The sequence below is a fragment of the Melozone crissalis genome, unplaced genomic scaffold (genome assembly GCF_028551555.1).
Source record: "Melozone crissalis strain CALT ecotype California unplaced genomic scaffold, PUWL_Pcris_2 ptg000023l_1, whole genome shotgun sequence".
Lineage (NCBI taxonomy): Eukaryota > Metazoa > Chordata > Aves > Passeriformes > Passerellidae > Melozone > Melozone crissalis.
The window spans coordinates 5,732,516-5,754,824 of record NW_026535801.1 but is presented as its reverse complement, the minus strand read 5'-3'; the positions used below and the strand labels follow the sequence as shown (position 1 = coordinate 5,754,824).

Genomic DNA, 22,309 nt, shown 5'->3' with positions numbered 1-22,309 from the left:
GGGGGGCTCGGTGCTCAACACCGGCTCCGCGCTGAACTTTGTGCTCTCGAGTCACTTCACGGAGGCCGGTGGGAGCAGGATAAATGAACAAGTGCCCCAGGTGCTGGTCCTGGTGGCGGCAGGGAGCTCTGCCGATCCCTTCCTCCAAGTTTCCAATGAATTAGCTCGGGCCGGAGTGCTGACCTTTGCTGTGGGCGTTAGGAATGCGGATAAGGCAGAACTTGAGCAGATTGCCTTTAATCCAAGAATGGTGTATTTTGTGGATGATTTCAGTGCCCTGGCAGCTTTACCCCAGGAGTTAAATAAGCCCATAACAACATATGTTAGTGGAGGTGTGGAAGAGGTTCCACTCGCCCCAACAGGTAATGCCTACCTTCCTGCATGCTGACTGCATGAAGTTGATCTTGTTTAAGTGAATTTCTTGTTTCCACAGTACATGTGTCCAAGCCCTGAGTCATCAAAGTGGTTGTGGCTGTGCTTAACTTGATGATCTTTAAGGTCCCTTCCAAACCAAACCATGCTATGATTCTATGAATACATGGCTTGACACTGGCAGCACTTAATTTTATTCAAGTCATTGCTACCACACCTTAAAAGCACAGTTTTAAGTCTTTTGGTGTGTCAGGAACAAAGGAGGACCTGAGTGAGTCTCTGCCCACCAGTCACTGGCTCTGCTGTTCCCCTGCTGTTCCCATAAGAGGGTCACAACCTGTAAATACATCATGTGCACTAAATCAGGCAATGGGAATGTGAGATTTTGACCACAAGAAGTGGTGTGGAAAGGTAAAAATCATGCCAAAGAGCAAACAGGAGCAGAGGTCTAGCCAGGAACAGGTGGACAAATCCATCCCCAGAACCACTTGGTCAAAGTGATGTTATCAGGCTGTCAGAGAGGCTGGATTTGACTCCAGAAATTCAAAGCTATCCTCCAATATTAAACCCAAAGGCTTTTGGCAAGTTTAACCCTTTTTAAACAGGTCTTTTCTCACAAATTCCATTATTATGGCTATGTGCCCAGGAAGACATAGGAACAACTGGGATGGGTTAGTATGGAAAGGAGACCATTAAGATAAATATGAAGGTACAAGAGGCTTGGGTTTGCCTTGGGTATTCAATGAGATCAAAAGGGCATCAAATTGAAACAGGTGAAAGTCTTTTATGGATTTAGATGCTCCTTGTGATGCAAATGGGAGAAGATCCAGAAAATGCTTCGTGTCTATGTGCATGAACTGTCTATTTGTTGTCTACTGAGCTTTTAAATAGGAAAAAAGCCCCAGCCAACCATCCACTGCTGCTTTACTTCATGTCTGTATTGTCAACATATTGCTAGAGCTTAAACATCACTGAACCAGCCAATTCATGATGTGATACAATATATGATATTTCCTTCTGGTGCCTGAATTTATTGAGTCTTAGGATAGACATGTCCTTGCTTTCCCTTCTTCCTCAGATGCTGTATAGTTCTGCAGACTTTGAATACTTTGGTAAATAAGAATACTGAAAGAATGAAACCCAGCTAACTTGCAGACAATTTTCTAGGATGGCATACGAGAAGAAAAACCCTTTCATTTCTTTTTTTTCCCTCCCCTCCCCTTTTCATTTGTGAATTTATTCTAGAAAGCAAGAAGGATGTTTTATTCCTGATTGATGGCTCAGCCAACCTCTTGGGCATCTTCCCTGCCGTCCGGGATTTTGTACACAAAGTCATTTCTGACCTGAACGTGGGTCCCGACGCCACGCGAGTCGCCGTCGCGCAGTTCAGCGACACCATCCAAATTGAATTTGACTTTGACGAGTACTCATCCAAACAAGATATGCTTACCAAAGTGAAAAGGATGAAGATTAAAACTGGGAAGCAGCTGAACATCGGAGCTGCACTCGATGAGGCTGTAAGGAGGCTGTTTGTGAGGGAAGCTGGAAGCAGGATCGAAGAAGGGGTTCCTCAGTTTTTGGTCCTCCTCGTTGCTGGGAGATCGACCGACAATGTGGAGGAGCCATCAGATGTTCTGAAGCATGCTGGAGTGGTAACCTTTGGTATCAGAGCCAAAAATGCTGACCCTGTAGAGCTGGAAAGGATTGTTTACGCCCCACAATTCCTTCTGAACGTCGAATCCCTCCAGCGGATTTCAGAGCTTCAGCCAAGCATAGTCAACCTGCTGAGAACAGTCCAGCTTCAGCCAGCAGGTACAGGAAACCTCAGGGTTTCCAAGAGGCTGAAAGACATGACTTACATGCCCTGCTCAGTTGGTAACTGGAGCATCTGGGTCTGGTGGTGTTTAAAATGATTGTGTAGAAACTGCTGTTGTACTTGGAGTTTCCTCTGCTCACACTCTGATCTGGCGAAGCATTAAGTGCCAAACGAAATTTTGATGATAAGTGGGGGAAATGCTTTTGCTCAGCTGCAAGAGCTGCAGCTGATGCTGTTTCCAGTGTGTAGAACACGGGACAAACCTGAAATAACAGGACATTGTTGCCCCAGAGATGTTGCATTAATTGATGTGCAATGCTGGGCAAGAGATAAAAGAAGCAAATACTGGCTCGTCTCAATTTCTCTTTCCATCTTCCCTCTTCTGGAGGAGTGGATTCCGGCACACTGGATTCACTCTTGCTCTGCTGTCTCTTCCAGGATATGATGGCAGTTTCTACATTTTCTACAAACACATCAATAAATCAGATGCTCTTGACTCAGTTACCATTCAAACTCAGTAGATGAGATGGATTCATTGAAGAATAATTTTTAAAAGGTCTTCAAAAGAATTACATGGCCACAACAACAAATTCACACCGCAGTACTGGAAATCATGTGTGTTCAGCTGTGTGATTTCCTGAGGCAACCCTAATTGGATCATTAGCTTGTCTCCCAACAGGAGGTGGAAACAAGGAAAAGTGTAACGACATCCATCTCATCTCTCCCTAAAGGGGCAGATGGACTTAGAATCATAGAAACATGAAAAAGAAATAGGGCTGGAAGGAATCTCAGGGTGCCATCTGCTACACGCCCTTGTCCCCAGCAGGATCTTTTTGCCCAGAACTGGATTACGTTGATCTAATCTGTTCTGGAAACCCTTTGGGGGACACTTCCCAGATTCCATAGCCAATCTGCTCAGTTGCTTTTATCAGACAGCACTTTCCCTTCATGTCACACTTTTGCCTCCCTAGTCACAGTTCAAGTCTTCTACATCTCCTTCAACCTGAGGAGGACATAGATGTCAGCTTGCTCCCAAATGTTCATATTTTCATCTACGTTAGATAGATGAAAAGGTCTTAGATTTTTCTGCAGTCTTTTAATCTAATTTAGGCTTAACATGTTGGTCTTAGTCCTTGTGTCACCAGCTGTGTACCCAGCTCATTCAATCGTTCCTTGTAGGTCTTGTAGGTTTTCTTCTACATTTTCACTCTTGCCTCCCCATCATCAGCCTGCTCCAAATGTCCAGAGCGTGACAACGGCATCCCCTGCTCATCTCTTACCCCATCCTTTCCATGAGGATTCATGACCCTTCCCATATTTGTGCAGCTTCTGTCTCAAACAAGACTTGTGCAATCAGTGCTCTTGAATTCCATCCTCCCTTTTAAAACCATTTCTGTCTTGTCCAGACCGTTTGGAATTCCTTTGGCCACCAAGGACTATTAATAAATGTGCCATTTGCTCAGGGACAGCAGCATCCACCCAGTTTTCCTAGTATTCTTGGCTAAAAGACATCCATTCCATAAGAGCAACCATATTTTTTTTCTTCTTTATAATTTTTATCTTCTTCTTTTATCTTATCTTATCTTTATCTTCTTTTTCTTCTTTATTTTTTATTCTTCTTTATCTGCTACACAGGGATTTTTAATAGGACTTTCCCCTTGTTCCTGAAATTTAGAGAAAGTATATGCAACAGGGAAACACCAGGCAATGTCTGCTCCCTCTTCCCACCTATATTAATATTCCTCTCCTATGCAGGTTTCCAACAATCCTCTTAAGAAATATATTTGATCTGAAGTCTGCATTAAGAGTTCAACTGCCCTTGTTAACTCTTTACATGGCTAAGCATTCGTAAGTAGATAATTAATATTTTCTTCAGAGGGGCAGATCATGCTCCTGCTTGTCCCACTCGACCTTGCTCTAAGCAAGCCAAGAGTACTTTTTGGGATGTCATCCAGCAGTTGCTATGTTTGAGAGGCAGTGATGTTTTCTGCTTGGCCTAGCCAAAACTTTGCAATTCTGTTGGTCAACAGCATAACCGGTCAAAGTTCTCTATCTTTGACACTTCATGGTCTTGATTTTGAGATTTTTTTGTTTGTTTCTTTGTGGTTTTTGTTTGTTTGGTTTTTTTTTTTTTGAGAAGAAGAGTTTGGCCACAATTAGCATGTTTTTTCCTGTCTGAAGATAGTAAAGAAAAAAAACCAAACACCCAGAGATCAGTATCTAGCATTTTAGAAGAGCATTTCAGCATTTTCAGCTGGATGTCCACTCCAGCAATTTCTTAATTTCTTTTCAGAACTATTTATTTCTAAGTTCAGAAAAGCTTTTCTCTCCCTCTCTTCACCATCTCCCTGTGAGCACTCCCTATATGCCATTTCATCCAGAAACTCATTGATTCTTGGGAACAAACTACTCCAGGCTCCTGTTGCATGCTGCAAAGTCAAATGCCAGCTCCCCACGCCCCTTGGGAGCTCAGGTAGGAGATGGCACCCAGAAGTCCCTTGGCACCCCATTTCCCATGGGTCTATGATTCTATGACTCGGTGGGTAAGGCACGGAGTGCACTGCACTCCAGTTTCCACCAGCTTCCACCCATCTGCCCTCTCAGCAGGGATTGCATCCAGTGGCAAAGGAACCTTTCCTGACACCTCGCCCTCCCCTCCCCTCCCCGAGCTTTGTTCTCCTTCGGTTCAATGTACAAGGAGAACATTAACCACTGCAAAAGAGAATCTCACTTCTCCCCCCATTCCCTTACTTGTCTCAAACTGTAGTTGAGAGAGGTGAGAAGAAGGATGTGGTGTTTCTGATCGATGGCTCGGACGGTGTCAGAAGAGGTTTCCCTCTCCTGAAGACGTTTGTCCAAAGAGTCGTGGAGAGCCTGGACATCGGCCGCGACAAGGTGCGCGTGGCCGTGGCGCAGTACAGCAACACCATCCAGCCCGAGTTCCTGCTGGACACCCACGAGGACAAAGCAGATCTCATCAGTGCCATCCAGCAGCTGAAGCTCATGGGAGGGTCTCCTCTGAACACGGGGGCAGCCCTTGACTATCTCATCAAGAACGTGTTCACGGTGTCAAGCGGCAGCAGGATAGCGGAGGGCGTCCCGCAGTTCCTGATCCTGCTGACTGCTGACCGGTCCCAGGACGATGTCAGGAGGCCCTCAGTGGTCCTGAAGACAAGCGGCACGGTGCCCTTTGGCATTGGGATTGGAAATGCCGACCTCACAGAGCTGCAGACCATTTCCTTCCTCCCAGATTTTGCTATCTCTGTTCCCGACTTCAGCCAGCTGGACTCAGTGCAGCAGGTCGTCTCCAACAGAGTCATCCGGCTGACCAAGCAAGAGATACAATCTTTGGCCCCTGACCTGGTTTTCACATCACCCAGCCCAGGTGAGAAGATGTTTGTGTCTGCACCGAGAGCCAGTGGCAAAATATGATGTTTAGAAACATCATGGCTGCAACACAAACTGAGAAAAGCAAAGATGGTCATGGCTAAGACTCCAATTCTGAATTCTAGAATTCAGAATTAGATAGAATTCTGTCATGGTCTCCCTGTTGGTGCACTCAAGGTTGGTAGGAGCTGTGCAAATTAACTGAGCCACCTTTAAGCCCAGCCCCTCAAGGTGGTCCATGCTGCATTCATGTGGAAGACCCACGAAGTGAATGTTATCACCTTAATCTTATTTTAAGTGGATGGATTTTAAGTCCATGCTGTTCCTTCTGGAATGGAAATTGTGTCCTTTAGATGCTACAGGGGCACCTTCACACCAATAAAAATCAAGGTCAGCTTTCTGCTAAATGTAAGACATCCTGATTTTTCCTACTTTTGCCTCCCTCATTCACTGGGGAAAGGGAAATTGGAGGCAGGCATCAGGAGAAGGATCAGATCTTACATTTCTGGTCTCCCTTGGAGTGAAATCCAGCCAGTATATGCCTGGGATGAAGAATATCCACCCCAGAGAAGTCCCTTAGAAATTTGCTGTCCTACTCTGTTCATTCCCTTCTAAACCAGACCGATTTCCTCCATCCCCATTTATCAGTATGATGTTCTGCGATAATTCAGGCTCTGAATTACCTGAATTACCACTGCAGAAAACACTTTATTAGGAATCAAAAAATCATCCTGGAAAGGCAGAAGCTGAGAGTATAATAGGATAGAATCTTTCCTAGAGAGCAAAGCCAAAGAAAGAGGGTGGTTCTGAATGTAAAGCAATCTGCCCTGAGTAGGCACTGCCACCAAGCTGCATTTTCTCAGGTGGAGATCTCACAAGGAATTACTGTTCCTGGTGTCCTATTGCTCCCTCTCACTTCCTTTGCTCTGGAATCTACTGTTCTTACACCCCCTGGGATGTGCCTAGCAGCCTGGTTGTGTCTCTGGGTTGAACCCAGAGTTTCCTACTGGGGCTCCCAGGAGTTATCCCAGCCAGGAAAAAAAGGAGTACCGTCCCCATGGCCACAGGCATGGGTCAGTGGTGTAGATGATGAGCTTAGCTGCTCTCCATGAGCAATTCCTGGTGCTTCTTCCTGACCAGTGCCTTCTCTCCTGCAGCGGGCGTGAAGAGGGACATCGTGTTCCTGGTTGACGGCTCCCGCTACGCCGCCCAGGAGTTCTACCTCGTCCGCGACCTCATCGGGAGGATTGTCAACAACCTGGACGTGGGCATCGACACCACCAGGATCTCGGTGGTGCAGTTCAGCGAGCATCCCCACGTGGAGTTCCTGCTCAACACCCACTCCACCAAGGACGAGGTGCAGAACGCCGTGAGGCAGCTGAGGTCCAAAGGCGGCCAGCTGGTGAACGTGGGGGAGGCCCTGGAGTTTGTGGCCAAGACCATCTTCACCCGGCCCTCCGGGAGCCGCATCGAGGAGGGCGTCCCGCAGTTCCTGGTCATCCTCTCCTCCCGCAAGTCCGACGACGACTTTGAGTACCCGTCCCTCCAAGTCAAGCAAGTGGGGGTGGCACCTATGATGATAGCCAAGAATGTGGATACTGAAGAGATGATACAGATTTCCCTCAGCCCTGAATATGTATTCCAAGTCTCCAGCTTCCAGGAGCTGCCCAGCCTCGAGCAGAAGCTGCTGACTCCGATTGAAACCCTGACTGTGGACCAAATCAGGCGGCTGCTGGGAGATGTGCAGCCGCCCATAGGTAAGACACTGGCTCTGTCTGGGCTGCCACTCAAACAAATGTTGCCCAAAAGACCTTCTCTTTAAGTCAAGATTTTCCTTAGTTAAAACCAAAGTCATAGCACATGTGCAATTTTAGAAAGAAAGCTTTAGACAGATGGCAGTTCTACCCAAGTACCTAAATATATTATAACCTATGATTTTCAAGTCAAGTACTTTAAACATGACACCTGTTTGGGTCAATTTAAATTCAAATACACAATGTTTACTATTGCCTGTTCTCGCTTAGCAGCTCTCTAGGAAACAGGCATAAATCGGGGCAAAAGAAAGCTGGAAACATTGACAAATCCAGAGAAGAGTATTAATGAATGAGACAGATAAGGCTGTGAGTAATGCATGCTTCCAGTTCTAGGCAGACACACATTCCCACTTGTACACAGGCCCTTTTGGAGAGGCTCCCTGAAGCACTGTGCCTAAAAGTTGGCCAAAATATGCCACATGGTTCTACCTCACATGACAGCAGATCGCACAGAAATCCTCCAGCAAAACTTAAGCAAAAGATGGCACCCCAATAATTTCCTCTCTTCTTGCTTCCCCACAGATGTTTCTGGAGATGAAAAGGACATAGTCTTCCTCATTGACAGCTCTGACAGCGTCCGGCCGGATGGGCTCGCTCACATTCGGGATTTCATCAGCAGAATTGTCCAGCAGCTGGAAGTGGGGCCGAACAAAGTACGGATCGGGGTGGTGCAGTTCAGCAATGGCGTCTTCCCCGAGTTCTACTTGAAGACCCACAAGTCCAAAAATGCCGTCCTGGAAGCCATCCGCCGCCTGAGGCTTAGAGGTGGGTCCCCCCTGAACGCTGGCAAAGCCCTGGACTTCGTGGTGAAGAACTACTTCATCAAGTCTGCGGGGAGCAGGATAGAAGATGGAGTGCCCCAGCACCTGGTGGTCATCCTTGGAGACCGGTCCCAGGATGACGTGGACAGACCCGCCAGAGTGATCACTTCCACAAGCATCAAACCTCTGGGTGTCGGAGCCAGGAACGTGGACAGGGACCAGCTGCAGGTCATTACCAACGATCCTGGGCGCGTGCTTGTGGTGCAGGACTTCACGGGGCTCTCAACCTTAGAAAAAAGGGTGCAGAACATTCTAGATGAGCTCCCGATACCTACAACGGACTCGCCTGGAATAAACCATGTTGGTAAGGCTGCTATTCATCCTGAAGACTTTTCTGAACAGAGTACAGATGGTATTTGTATAAAGTGAAAATGATGCTGTAATAACACCTTTCGATTCTCAAACCTCTAGTTGCATTGATTAAAAGAACTCTTTGAAGTTGTTGAGTTAGGAAAGAATATAATTAAATCTGAAAGGAGATGAGGGTGACTATCAGAAGTAATGCTGTATGAAATGTTGTACAAAAATTTTCTTGTATGGAGGTAAAATCCTGCCAAGGGTCAATGAAATTAAAATGGTAGAAAGGGGAGAGAAATTTCATTTGTGAAGTGCTACTTCCTGAAGCCCTGAGCAGCTTAAAAGCTATAGGTGCTGCCTGCAATTACTAACAACTGTGTTTTCGTTGTAATCTTTTCAGGAGGCAAGAAGCAGGCTGACATTGTGTTTTTGCTGGATGGCTCCATCAATCTGGGGAGAGATAACTTCCAAGAAGTCCTTCAGTTCGTCTACTCCGTAGTGGATGCCATTTACAGGGATGGCGACTCTATCCAGGTAGGGCTGGCCCAGTACAACTCGGATGTCACTGATGAGTTTTTCCTCAAGGACCACTCCACCAAAGCTCAGATTTTAGACGCTATCAACAAAGTCATCTACAAAGGCGGGCGGGTGGCGAACACCGGCGCAGCCATCAAGCACATCCAGGAGAGGCACTTTGTGAAGGAGGCCGGTAGCAGGATTGACCAGAGGGTGCCCCAGATCGCCTTCATCGTCACGGGTGGGAAGTCTACGGATGATGGGCCGAGGGCGTCCTTGGAAATCACACAGAAAGGCGTCAAGGTGTTCGCGGTCGGAGTGAGGAACATCGACCTGAAAGAAGTCAGCCTGCTGGCCAGTGAGAGCGCCATGAGTTTCAGAGCAGCCACAGCCCAGGAGCTGTCAGAGCTGAATGAGCAGGTCCTGGTCACGCTGGAAGCTGCCATGGAGGAGAGATTGTGCCCAGGAACAACAGATGTGACAAGAGGTAAGGACAATCCCTTCATGACGTTCTCAGGGCTTTTAATGTCTAGTGTGTTTTGTTGGACTTGTCTGTCTTACTCTTGTACTTTGCCTATGGTCTGAGGTGCAGGATGGGCTCATTTCTCCTCCAGGAATCTGATGGAGGCTGCAAACTTTTGGTACAAGAGCTACCTGTCCATGGCTTCAGCCTGTGAATGACCAGAATAACATCACCACAGAGGTGCCGCCGTGGTGGAACTCATTTCAGATGTGACAGCCAGACATTAAATCACTGGCCTCCTACCACCACATTTAGCCTTTGGACTAAATCCCACTTTGGACTTTCTCACAGGGACATGATACAAGTATCATCATGACAGACCAACTTGTTTTTTGCTAAAATGAAAAGTGATGGCCCTTCTTTCCCCTCCCTGTGTCTATTACAATATAATTGAAAATTTTGGCCATCCAGGCATGCATGGTATGCTGGAAATCACAGAATCATAGAATTGTAGTATAGTTTGAGTAGGAGGGCACCCCAAATACCATCTTGTTCCAACTTCTCTGCCATGAAACACCTTCCACTATCCCAGATTATTCCAAGCCCTGTCCAACCTGGCCTTGAACACTTCCAGGGATGGGGCTGCCACAGCTTCTCTGGGCAACTACTGCCAGCGCCTGCCCACCCTGACATGGAAGAATTTCTTCCCAATATCCCGTCTAACCCTGCCCTCTGGCAGTGGGAAGCCATTTCTCCTGCTGTCACTCCAGGATCTTGTCCAAATCCTATGTCCAGCTCTCTTATAACCCCTTTCGACAGTGGAGGGGAAAACCAGGGAATTTCCCTTGCCAGATCATCCAGGATGCCCACCTGATCTCATGACAGGTATATGAGGGAAAACCAGGGCACGAGTGGTTGTAGTTCAAGGTAAAGTTGCCTTAAGAAGGAATCCCATGATTTGGCTACTTCAGAAGCCAAGCAGGGGAATTGTGGTGAGTAAGTGAGCTGGTATTGCTGTCGGATCAGGCTCCCAGCAGCTGGTTTTACTTACTACATTGCAGCCAGTCCTACTCCCAGCACAGCTGATCATGCCTCAGCCCTCTGACTTTAAGCAGAGGCGTCTCCTAAACCTCTGGAGAAATGGAAAGATAGGCACAACAGCCCTGAGCTGAGCAGCAGCTCCAGCTGGGAAGAAAAACTGAGTGCTGGGAAAAGCAAACCAGTGCTGGTGGTATTAACTTATCCCAAATGTGGTTAAGATATTAACCAGGCTAATGCCAAAGAGAATCCAAACCACTCCCTGTGATTTTCTGAGTGTCACTTCCAGCACAGGCAGGAGGTGCACACTGTACAACTACTGACAGGTTTCCATGTGCTGGAGAGAGAGAAAAGCAGTCTTAGCTGCCTGATGAAAATGCAAATTTCTCTTGGACTTAGTTTAGGCAGCTCGTCCCAGTGTTAAAGTTAAATAAAGAAAATTATTAAAACGCAAGTTTTCCCAGGTTGTCACTGCTATGGTGAAAGGAAACAGAAGGTACTTGTGCAGCAAGTGGTGTCAGTTCTTGTTACAGTGTCCTCATTAACTGCTAAAAGAGTAATTAGAAATTGAAAACCAATCATTGCATTGCTCCATGATGCTCTTCTCTCTATCTTCCCCTTTCAGACTGTGACCTAGAAGTGATAATTGGCTTTGATGTCAGTGATGTTGGGCCCGGCCAGAGCATCTTCACTTCCCAGAGAGTCTTGGAGTCCAGAGTGGAGTCTGTGCTGAACAGGATAACACAGATGCAGAAGATCAGCTGCACTGGCAACCAGGCACCCAATGTCAGGGTGGCCATCATGGCCCAGGCCCAGGGGGGACCCGTGGAGGGGCTGGATTTCTCCGAGTACCAGCCCGAGCTCTTGGAGAGGTTCCTGGACATGCGGACCCGCGGGCCCTACTACCTCAGGGCAGACACACTGAGGTCCTACCTGAGCAAATTCCGCTCCTCACCCGCTGGCAGCACAAAGGTGAGTCAGGGCTGAGGCCTCTGGGGTGGTACTGGCCAGCAAAACTGGCTTCTGGTGTCCTTTAGTTGGTAAAGAAACTCTAAATTAATAATAATTTAAAAAAAATTAAATTGAATTTATTCACCATAAATGTAGTCACTTAACCCTACTTGCTTGCAGCACTCTCCCTGCATTGTCATGGTCCTGACAATTGATGAGCATCACTGCAGCCAGTTCCCACAATCACTGCTTAGCTGCAAATTATTGCTCTCCACATATTTCCTGTGTTGTTCTCTAGCAACACCTGCATGATGTACAGGAGCGGGAAGGTACAGGAATCTGGCACAAGAATGCAGAGCTTCATGGCCTGGAAAAGGTGTAAAAGTCCCCTCACCTTCTCTCAGATGAAGCATTGGAAAAAGGCCCTTCAGGTTGCACGCTGATTGTGTTTCACACCTGAAGTATTCTGGGTCCTGACAGAAATTTGTTTCTCTCCCAGGTCATAATCCATTTTACTGATGGTGTAGATGAGCCAATAAGTCAGCTGGAGGCTGCTTCGTCTACTTTACACTCAGAAGGTAATTTTTTTTGCTCTTCCAGGCATTGAATGTAGCCCATTTTACCACCACTTCTAAATCCATCTGCTTTTGATAGTAAGAGCTAAGGATTTTGTGAGCTCTACATGCACTTGCTGTTCTTCATTGCCTTCCTGTGATGTTTTACCTGCCTGCTGCCACCTAAGCACGTGGGCAACTTACACTGGATGTGTCTGAAGAATCTTGTTCTCTATTGAAAAGGAGAAATCAAGATGTGGGTGTGGATATCACGCCGGAGGGTGATAACACATGGTTAGCACCTCTCCCCATCACAAAGCCCCCTCTGCTTCTCCCTGCCAGGAGTCAACGCTCTCATCTTCGTTGGGCTGGACCGAGTGGCCAACTTTGACAGAGTGATGCAGCTGGAGTTTGGCCGTGGCTTCACCTACAACAGGCCTCTCAGAGTTAACCTGCTGGACCTGGACTTTGAGCTGGCAGAGCAGCTTGTAAGTAACTTGGCACGGGCAGTGCTGCCTTGTAATGCTGGAGGGGAGCCCACGGCTGGATGTCCTGCGGGGCTGAGCCGTGGCTGGATTACACCCTCTTGGCTCTGCTCCTCTCCCCTCCCTGCCTCACGTCAGCTCCTTTCACAGATGCCACAGCAAACAAAGTTCAGAGCAGATCACAGTCTCTTCCCACTCCTGAAGAAACCCTACTCCAGCCAAGGCTTTAGGTCAAATGGGATGGGATCAGATGCCATCAAAAGCTGCAGTGCCAAAAACCCGCCCTCTGCTTGTGTTTACACTGTTGGTTTTTTTAGCCTTACTGTAATGCCCTGTCGTGCCTGGTCAAGTGCTAAACCTCTTGTAGAAGCCTTGCTTTCGAGGTTTCTTTCCCTGATCTCATGCGCTGCCTGTATTTTAGACATGCTTTTCACAAATGTAGGAGTTACCCTTTTAAGTCCCTTCCAACCTAATCCATTCCATGATTCTTTCCTCTTCATAGGTTTACTTCTTTCCCAATGCATAGTCCCTCTCGAGTGTTGAGTTAATTTGCTGTCAGCCTCAGTATGTCCAGTTTCTCCCAACTCCTCATCTGCTACCAGCACGATTGAGCTCCTTTTCCAGTAGATTTAATAAGATTGGGTTTAACCACTGGTCCCTGTGGTAGCCTTGCTGGGCCCTTCCCCACAAATCAAAGTGCAGCCCCTTGTGAGTGAGCCTTGGGTTTTGGGATAAGAGTTGGTCCTCAGCCCCTCCCCAGGTAATTCAGCCTAGAAAAATCCTTCCAAACTGTAAATGTGCAAAGCTGGCAGGAAACGTTTGCAGCCAGCAATGTACTTGGCAATGAAAGTGATTTTTTTCCCTCTTTTTTCTGTTGGATGATGTAAAACCAAGCTGTGGTTTCTCTGAGTCTATATCATTCTTTTTAACCTTTTTTTTTCTCCTTTACTGTGTGCTTGCAAACTGTTCTCAGCCTGTGGGTTGCTGCTGAGCTGCTCACTGCAGCGACTTTCTCATGGCCTGCTCCACAGCCTGGATCTTTTCCTTTGGAGATGGGATTTCTCTCTTCAGTGACAGGCACAGCTCTGGGGACTGATGTCCTACTACATGCACTCCTGCCCCACTCATTTTCTGTTTAAACCCTTCCCTCTGATGTCCAAATCTGGTGTTGGGGCTCTGACACTTTCTAACGCTTTCACTTCCCATTTTTCCTGCAGGACAACATCGCAGAGAGGACGTGCTGCAAGGTCCCCTGCAAGTGCTCAGGACAGAGAGGGGACAGAGGTGTGCCAGGCCCTATAGGACCAAAGGTAGGTCACTCTATCTGGGGATGAGGGCTCCCTGTGCGCAGGAACCTGATGGTGACGTGCAAGTCCTGTAGTTGCAGTGGGTGATGTTAATGGGGAGATCAGCTCCATTTACTCTCCCTCCCTCTGAAAACTGATCCTGGGAAATCCAGAGCAATTGTGGGCTGCTCTTCTTCCCTTTCCCCACAGCCTCAGTGCTGCAAAACATCCAAGAGGGCAGGGATAAACGTCTGGAAAGACAGGGTGAAACATCCTGTGAAACAATTTAGGGACATCAAAAGATTATATCTCTCATTAACACATATGGCCAAGCAGCTGCTTTGTCCTTATCTAAGAAAACCTTGGATATCAATCACAGAACTATGAAGGGAGTTAATAATTTTCTTTGTTGTCTTCTAGGGTGTCACAGGGGATCTTGGCTACGGAGGCTACCCTGGTGATGAAGGAGGACCGGTGAGTGACTGCCCCTGTTCCAATGGGAACCTCACCATGGTCAATTGTTTGGAGGTGTTTCCACTAAATGAAAAGCCTCCAAACGTTTTTTCCTGCTGGGAATGTGGATGTGGGTTAGAAGAGGCAGCAGAACTCTGAGTTTCCCACACCTGACATGCTGAGTTGCTGGTCCCAGCTTCTCCTGAGAGAAAGTCAGTAGGGAGCTTCTCGAGAGCTGGAAAAGGATAATGGGGGAATAACTCCCATTATTTGATGTCACCCATCTCTGTGCTATTCCCAAGGCAAATAAAATCCTCAGCTTCATCAAATCTGCAGCCTATGCCAAAGTTATCCACACCTCCTGCAGCTGAATGATTTGAGTTAGTCCAAAAGTGGAACCAAGAGTGATGTTCCTACCCCTCACACGGCAGACAACATGAATCCCATGAATTCTTACTAGCACTCTTCATCCAAATTCTGCATGAATCCCACGTCAGCCCTGGAATAAACATCGCTGCATGCATCCCTCCCAAGGGCTGAAGCTGAGGCCAAGGGGCTGACAGAGCTCACGGCTTTTCCAACAGCACAGGCAGGGGCCAAAGGCTGCTGTGAGACATCCCGTGCCAGGCAATGCTTTCCTGGAGCTTGAAAGTCAGGATGGGATTAGACATCCGTGCAGAGCTCTGAGGGCTTCATCTTGTCATTTTGGTTTTGGAAGAGAAGTTTCACAAAGCTCTTTCGCAGCTGAGGGACTGGGAAGGATGTTTCTCTCTCGATGATGATGAAGATTTGCAGTTGGTCTCTACATGAGGAATGTTGTAGTGATGGTGGGGTGGCCAGGCAAAACCTGCTGCTCCTGTGCCTCCAAGCCACCTCCTGTGGCAGGCAGCTACAGAAACAGGCTTAGCAGGCAACTCCTGACTTGTTATTTTCCCCTCTATGCACCAGGGTGAGCGTGGACCTCCGGGTGCGAATGGGACACAAGGTTTCCAGGGATGCCCCGGGCACAGAGGAACAAAGGTACGTGTGGAACAAGCCTGCAAAGAGCAGACCCAGAGTCCAAGGGTTGGGAGTCCCCCAGGGGTAACTCCTGCTGCTTCAGGGAATCACACTTGCGTGGTTGTGTCCACCTGGCCAGGCACCAGGGCTTTCAGAGGCTGCCGTGGCTTTGGTGTTGCTGTGAAGAGCAAAAAGGCAGCCCAGAGAGCCAGGCTCAATCCACAGACAAGGATGATCTATCCTCTGCAGTCTGGCTCTGGGGGAAAGGTTTGGGAAGGGATGGGATGTGCATGTCTTGGCACAGGGCTGGGACAGTGAGTGGGTGGAACTCTGCTGCTGGGGAACAGGGAGACAAGTGAGCTATGGCTGGGGCTTTGAAAAGGAACCTTGAGCTAATGCTCCAGGACAGCAGCTGCACCCCATGCCAGAAAAGGTGGTGAAACATATAATGGGAAGTATTGAAATTAAGGGGATGTTTCCTACCATTTGCTCTGACCACATGATCCTCTGGCAGGGAGAAAAGGAATGCATGAACCAAGCCCATTAGCTGAGATACTGAGTTTCATTAAAAATCTGTTCAGCCTTGGACAAAGGCACTAAGTCTGGCTCTGGATTAACATAAAAATGGGTGCAGGGAGAAATGAAAGTCAGTGAAGGAAGAGTTGTGGCTGAGGAGTGAGATATTTTATTGGATCAGCTGGATTAACTCCCATGCCCCACATATTTTATCTTGGCACAAGTGTTGGGGAGGCAGCTGAAGACAAACATTGACATAAGAGAAATTAGGGAAAGTCTTGTCCTGGTCATGGCTCTGGGTCTGCCACCAAGCCCAGCCCTCCTTCTCCACTGCTTTCTATGGCAGTGAGCTGGACAAAAGTGGAGTAACTCTCTTTTTTATCTCCTCAGGGTTCTCGGGGATTCCCAGGAGAGAAGGTAGGGAGCCATTTCCTCATGCCACAGCAGTGAGCGTGAGTGTATGGCACATCAGTATCCCCCTCCCCATTCCCCCTTCCTCTCAGTAAGCATTTGCCCCTTGCCTCCCTTCCACAGGGTGAACTGGGAGAAATGGGTCTGGATGGCATTGATGGAGAAGAGGTCAGTAATTTTAATTGTTTTTCTCTTAATGACTTGATGCTTCAGTGAAGTGTCTAAAAAGCACCTTGGAAGTGGCAAATATTCTAAAATATTTTTCTTTTGTTTAGGGAGACAAGGGTTTGCCTGGCTCCTCTGGAGAGAAGGGATATTCTGGCAGGAGGGTAAGCTTTACTCTCTTTTACAGTGGAGCTAAATGATGGTGTAGAGGTGGATTTGGGCCAGGGGAGGGTGGAAAGCCATTGTGTTCCCCTCAGGGCTGAGGGCTGGGCAGAGATGCTTTCCACAAGCAAGAGCTGCTCTTTCTAACTCTCCACCTCTTCCCACAGGGAGATAAGGGAGTCAAGGGAGAACGAGGGGAACGAGGCGACCGCGGGCTCCGTGGAGATCCGGTAAATACTGCTCAGGCATCTCCTTGTTTTTCCACCCACTTCCCACTGATCCTGGGCTCATCAGAGAGGGGGGCTCTGGCCTATTAAATGCTGTTTGACAGTGGCAGGCCCCATGACAGAGCAAGGACTCAGAGTTGACACATGAGTACCACGTTATACCAACGCATCAATCACTGCTTCACCATATTAAAATTCCCCTTCCTCTTCTTCTTTAGTATTACTTCTCAGTTGAAAAGCTGTGTCTGTCTGGAAACACCAGCAATACTTCATCTATTTCAGTCAAAAAAGGGAAAAAAATAAAAGAAATGTTGGTTCTCAGCTCTAGCTGAGAACTCTCTCAGTTTATGAGATTTGATTTTCATGTCCCACTTACACAGATGTTTCTCATTGCTTTGTTGCTTTCAGGGAGATTCAGGAGCTGATAATACTCAACGGGGCCCCAGAGGACAAAAGGGTGAAATTGGACCAATGGTAAAATTTCTTTGTTGTCTTTGTGTTGTTTTTTGGTTTTTACAACAGAATGGGCCAGAGAATGGGAGAAAAAGGGATGCTGCCAAAGAGATGCAAGTTCCTTAAACTCATTGTGCCTTGTCAGATGGAATATTTTTTTTCCACTAGAAAACATTGTTGATTTGGCACCAAAACTTTCTCTGGGAAGATGTCAGTTTAGAAGATGTTTTGTGTAAAAAGCACCTTTAAATTTTTTTTTTTAATATTTTACAATACCTTTTTGTGATGTTGCCTCTGAAAAGAACTTGGAAATTACCTTTGTATGTTCTCATGGGTCATATACAAAAGCAGAGAACTGATTAGATTACACCAAATCTAAACCTCCTGATTCACCTGAAACCTTTTCAAGGAAAAAAACCCCACACACTCCTTGGAAAATGTCAAACCCCATCTATTTTCACATCAGCTCACAATAAAACATGCACTTAATTTGTCAGAAGGCATTTCCCAAAGAAGAGGAATGTTGAATTCTGCTGGCTCAGAAACTTGATGGAAAGTCTCTGTGAGTTGTTAGAAGGGTTCCCACCAAAGGCAGGACTTTTAACTTGTGTGAAAGCATGAAAGGAGCCATTTTTTGTGAACTGAATCTCTTTTCCCAGTGCCTGCTCATCTCAGGGCTCTCACTTGAGTTTTGTTTTTCCCTTAGGGAGATCCTGGACCGGCAGGGTCGGAGGGCCAAAACGGTGAAGCAGGGAGGAATGTGAGTAGAGTCGCCAGACCTCCAGTCAGCAAGGCCCAAGCTTAGACTGACCATAACTTTTCCCCTCCTTCCTTTCCATGTATTTTGATTCAAACAAGCAACAGGAATTCAACATCAAAACCCAACAAGCCACACCCCCCAAAAAAAGAAAAAAATCTCAAAAGGAAAAAGCCTCCTCCTGGCTTCCTGGCTTGTTGTAGAGACTTTGAAAGTCGAATTTATTCCCATGCACATAACTCAGTGCTCAGATCAGTGGCGTTACATATGATTTATGTATGAGGCCAGGTTGGATAGTGCTTGGGGAAGGTGTCCTTGCCCATGGCAAGAGGTTGGAATTAGATGGTCTTGAAGGTCCCTTCCATTCCAAACCAGCCTGTGATTCCCTGTATGCATCTGCATTTGGCTGCTGGTTTTGGAAAGGCAAAAATCAATCTGGAGCAGGGATGTCTGGGATGTGTTTCCTGCTGCGTGTCCCTCCTGTCCCAGGGATGGTGACACACTTCTGACATGCTTGAGGGAGCAGCTCACCTACGTGGGAGATGTGAGGAGAGAGAAAACATGCCCAAGTCTGATTTAAGAGATCTGACCACGTGGATTTCCCTCTCTCTTTCCCCCAGTAGTTTAAAACAGCCAAATGTAATTTTTGGACTACAAGAAGCATTGATAAGAAGTATTTATCTAAAAGTAATAGGGAAAGGTGTACTTAGATATTAGATCAAAAAGCCTCATTGTTCCTTCCTTTGCAGGGCATGGCAGGACGAAGGGGGCCCATAGGAGTAAAGGTAGGTGGTGATGGGACAACACATGGGGCTCCTGCCACACCACAGGCCAGGCAGCCTCAGCACCCAGAGGGATGTGCCAAGAGAAGGCACATGCAGGCTCTGCTTGTTCCTCTCTGCCTCCTCTCTCCTCCAAATTTCCCAACTCCTCCTCAGGCTCATCTCCCTGTATGCTCCTTGCTGGACTTGGTGCAGAACCAGCTGTCCACATGCCTGCCTGTCTCCCACAGCATTCCCTGGTCAAGTGTTTTGTCCCTGTGTGCTGCTGGAGCAGTGTAACAGGGCCAAGGCATAATGGTTGATGGCCATCAATTGCAGGAGGCAAATTGCCCCCTTCATCACTCTTCTTATTGTCTGCTATATATATCTTAGAAAAAAAAAACAAAACAAGGAAAAAGCCCAACTGAAAATCCATTCTTCCCTGCTCTTTGTGCAGCTGTGGATGCCCTGATCTCCCCTTTCCCTTCCCATGGTGCTGACCACATCTAACCTGCCCTGTGCTGTTTTATTCTTGCAGGGCACCAAGGGCGCGCCTGGCCAGCCAGGGCCAGCTGGAGAACAAGGCATGCGAGGGCCACAGGTCAGTGAGGGCACAGCAGAGGGAAGGCCTTGCCTCATGGTGCTGGCTGTTACTTCATCATAGCCACTTCCCCAGAGACCCTCACCCACAAAGGCTGTTGGGATTTGGGTATTTTTGGGTGTGCTGTGGCCTGGCTGTCCTGCCTGCCACTGTGTTCACACCAGCCAAGGTGTGACGTGTTTGCAGAGCATCCCTCAGACACTGCAGAATTTGCTTCCCCTTGGATCTTGGTGTGTTTCTGACCATGTGTGCTGACAGCCTCTCTTTTCTTCCCACACAGGGTCCCCCTGGCCAGGTTGGCACACCAGGCATCAGAGGAGAGCAGGGTGTCCCTGGACCCAGGGTAATCCTTCTGCTGCTTCCCAGACATGCTGTTGTTGAACTAATAAGATTCCAATGTGTTTTCACATTCCCCTCTCCTAGGGCTCCAGCTCTGCTCCAATCTCTTTTCACACTCTCTTCCAGCATGATTCTTCTCTCAACTTATGCTTAGGACTTCTTGATCAAGAGTTACAGAAGAGAAAGAGATAAAAGCAACCACAGAGGGGTCAGAACTTCAGTGTTTGGCTCATTATTGCAATTTTAGTTAAAGAGGATCACTGAGTGACTGGTGGGACATCTCCGTGATGTTTCATCCTCTGAAACCAGAGCATGGCCATCTCACATGCCTGCAGGAGCCATCACATGTATTTATTTCTCCCTCCTGCTGCATTCCTCAGCCACACTTGACATAAAGCCATATTGCGTTTCCCCATCCCCAGCATGATTTTCCCCCTCCTGCTTTCCTGTGGGTGTCCTCTTAGAGACAATATAAATTGCTGCTGGTATTTGCATTGAACTGAGCCAGACGTCCAGCTCTTCCCAAACATGAAGCAGACTTCTGAATTTCCTGATGTGTTTTGAGAGACACCAGCCCTAGTAGTCAGTACATGATTTCTATGGTCATCCACTTCCCTAGTTCCAGGCACCCGAGTTTCCCTGAACTTTGCCAACATGCCTCTCCCCATTTCCATTCCAGGCTGGGAGTGGACCTCCAGGACCCCCAGGAGACCGTGGCAGGATTGGTCCCCTGGGAAGGAAGGTATGTCTTCAGGAGCACTGGGCACCAGCAACTAAAGCTGCATTGAAAAGCTGCTGGACTTTGCATGGGCTTAAAGAAACACATGAGGTGAACCTCTTGGGCTTGCACAGTGTGCTCATGGTCTCATTAGGCTCCCATTTCAGTGAGCAGAAAGGCAAAAGTAACTGAGCAACTGAGATTCCCAATGAACTTTCCTGGGCAGATTATCAGAAAATGCCCATGTGGGAAGGTTTTATCTCTCCTGAAATCACCAAAGGTCCCACTAAAGAGTATGCACGTGGCATCATTTCGGGCTGTGTAGGTCCAGTCATGCCTTTCTGCCACAAGGAGGGCTGCAGACTGCTCTGTGAGAGGAAACCAGTGTTGATGGGGTGGGGAAGGCTCAGAGCAGCCTGGAATTTCAGCACATCCTTTAACAGATGCTCCTGTTTTTAGGGTGAGCCTGGAGACCCTGGACCCAGAGGGCCGAACGGACAGCCAGGCCCACGAGGAGAGATGGTGAGTGTGGCCATGCCTTCACACCTCTAAGGACACTTAAGGAACTTCAAGGAACATTTAAGAGTCTCACAAAGCCCTGTGGCTTCAGTGGGTTCTTTCTATTGGTGCTGCTGGACCTGCGGGGTTTAAGTTATTCATTTTCATATTCATGACTCTGGCTTTCCAATCTTAGGGTGATGATGGACGCGATGGAATTGGTGGCCCAGGTCCTAAAGGCAGGAAGGTAGGTGTATGCTCAGCATTCCCACCTCCTCAACAAGGACAAGGAAGAACCCAATATCTCCAGCACAGATGGATGAGGGAATTTGCTAGAACATATCCAAATTAACCTTTCTGTTGTTTCAGGGAGAACGTGGTTTCGTAGGTTACGCAGGGCCAAAGGTAGGTGCAGCCCCTGAGCTGTGCATTTATTTTCCAAGCAATTTTCCATGGGCCTGTGCAGGTTTAGAGCTGCTGTTTGTGGTTTTCCCCTCCTAGGGTGGACCTGGTGACCGTGGTGTTGCTGGAGGCCCTGGCCCCAAAGGAAACAGAGGCCGCAGAGTAAGTTGGACCATGGTACAAATTTTCCCTTCTGCATGAATGCCCTGAAAGATGGACACATCTTTTCCTCCAGGTGCTCCTGGGGGTCCTCCTGCAGATGTTCATAGAGGGGATTTCTCTGCTCTCTCTTTCCAGGGAGATGCAGGAGTACCTGGGATACCCGGTCAGAAAGGAGAGATTGGATACCCTGGGCCATCTGTAAGTGTTCATTGCATTGCTGATTGGCTTCCTGTAATGGTCCCTGTGGGTGCCAGGGGTTGAAAAATAAGTCCATCACTGTCTCCTGCTGATTTCAAGTTGAGGAAATCCCTCCTTATTTGTGTTGGATGTGTCTCCATAAATTTTTAAGCAGCTGTTTATCGCTGACAAATATTTACCCTTCCTCAAACCAAAGGAAAAACTCAAGGGACATGCTCTTACCAGGCATTAGGAATTCCCCATGGCAATATGCCCTTTAAAATTCCTTCTAGGAGATTCTCATCTGTTTATCATTCACCACCCCTGTAGGGGGCATGACCAAATCTGGCTGGCACAGGGCTCCCTAGAAAGGCCAAGGTGGCTGGGCTTGCTTTGCATGTGAACCTGGAGCATCATAACTCATAGAATGGTTTGGGTTGGGAGGGACCCTAAAGACCACCCAGTTCCAACCTCCCTTTTGGGTTTGGCCTCAGCTAGGTTTGCTCCTCACACAGAAGAGCCCTGCACTCTGTTGCTGGAAACACATCTGAAAACAGACAGATTTTCCCATGGCTCAGTAGTTATTCTGGCAGGTTTCATAAGGCACCCTGGAGATACACTTTGCACTCAACTTCTCTTCCTTCTTTGAAACAGGGCCTTAAAGGCGAGAAAGGAGAATCCAGAGATGTAAGTGTCGCACAATTTCTC

At 47.7% G+C, this 22,309-nt stretch overlaps 1 protein-coding gene across 1 annotated transcript in view; it reads left to right on the top strand.

Annotated features, from left to right (window-relative positions):
- The window catches only part of COL6A3 (collagen type VI alpha 3 chain), a 57,599-nt gene that overhangs the window by 21,577 nt on the left and 13,713 nt on the right, over positions 1 to 22,309 (top strand). The window contains exons 4-30 of the mRNA XM_054278220.1: positions 1,618 to 2,184; positions 4,956 to 5,573; positions 6,733 to 7,332; positions 7,912 to 8,514; positions 8,908 to 9,510; positions 11,150 to 11,496; positions 11,975 to 12,053; positions 12,372 to 12,517; positions 13,732 to 13,824; positions 14,221 to 14,274; positions 15,202 to 15,273; positions 16,159 to 16,185; positions 16,303 to 16,347; positions 16,455 to 16,508; positions 16,674 to 16,736; positions 17,142 to 17,207; positions 17,893 to 17,946; positions 18,693 to 18,728; positions 19,243 to 19,305; positions 19,586 to 19,648; positions 20,324 to 20,386; positions 20,822 to 20,884; positions 21,057 to 21,107; positions 21,230 to 21,265; positions 21,362 to 21,424; positions 21,560 to 21,622; positions 22,256 to 22,288. Of these exons, the coding sequence (XP_054134195.1) occupies positions 1,618 to 2,184; positions 4,956 to 5,573; positions 6,733 to 7,332; positions 7,912 to 8,514; positions 8,908 to 9,510; positions 11,150 to 11,496; positions 11,975 to 12,053; positions 12,372 to 12,517; positions 13,732 to 13,824; positions 14,221 to 14,274; positions 15,202 to 15,273; positions 16,159 to 16,185; positions 16,303 to 16,347; positions 16,455 to 16,508; positions 16,674 to 16,736; positions 17,142 to 17,207; positions 17,893 to 17,946; positions 18,693 to 18,728; positions 19,243 to 19,305; positions 19,586 to 19,648; positions 20,324 to 20,386; positions 20,822 to 20,884; positions 21,057 to 21,107; positions 21,230 to 21,265; positions 21,362 to 21,424; positions 21,560 to 21,622; positions 22,256 to 22,288 (4,625 nt within the window). The remainder of the gene's footprint in view (positions 1 to 1,617; positions 2,185 to 4,955; positions 5,574 to 6,732; positions 7,333 to 7,911; positions 8,515 to 8,907; positions 9,511 to 11,149; positions 11,497 to 11,974; positions 12,054 to 12,371; positions 12,518 to 13,731; positions 13,825 to 14,220; positions 14,275 to 15,201; positions 15,274 to 16,158; positions 16,186 to 16,302; positions 16,348 to 16,454; positions 16,509 to 16,673; positions 16,737 to 17,141; positions 17,208 to 17,892; positions 17,947 to 18,692; positions 18,729 to 19,242; positions 19,306 to 19,585; positions 19,649 to 20,323; positions 20,387 to 20,821; positions 20,885 to 21,056; positions 21,108 to 21,229; positions 21,266 to 21,361; positions 21,425 to 21,559; positions 21,623 to 22,255; positions 22,289 to 22,309) is intronic.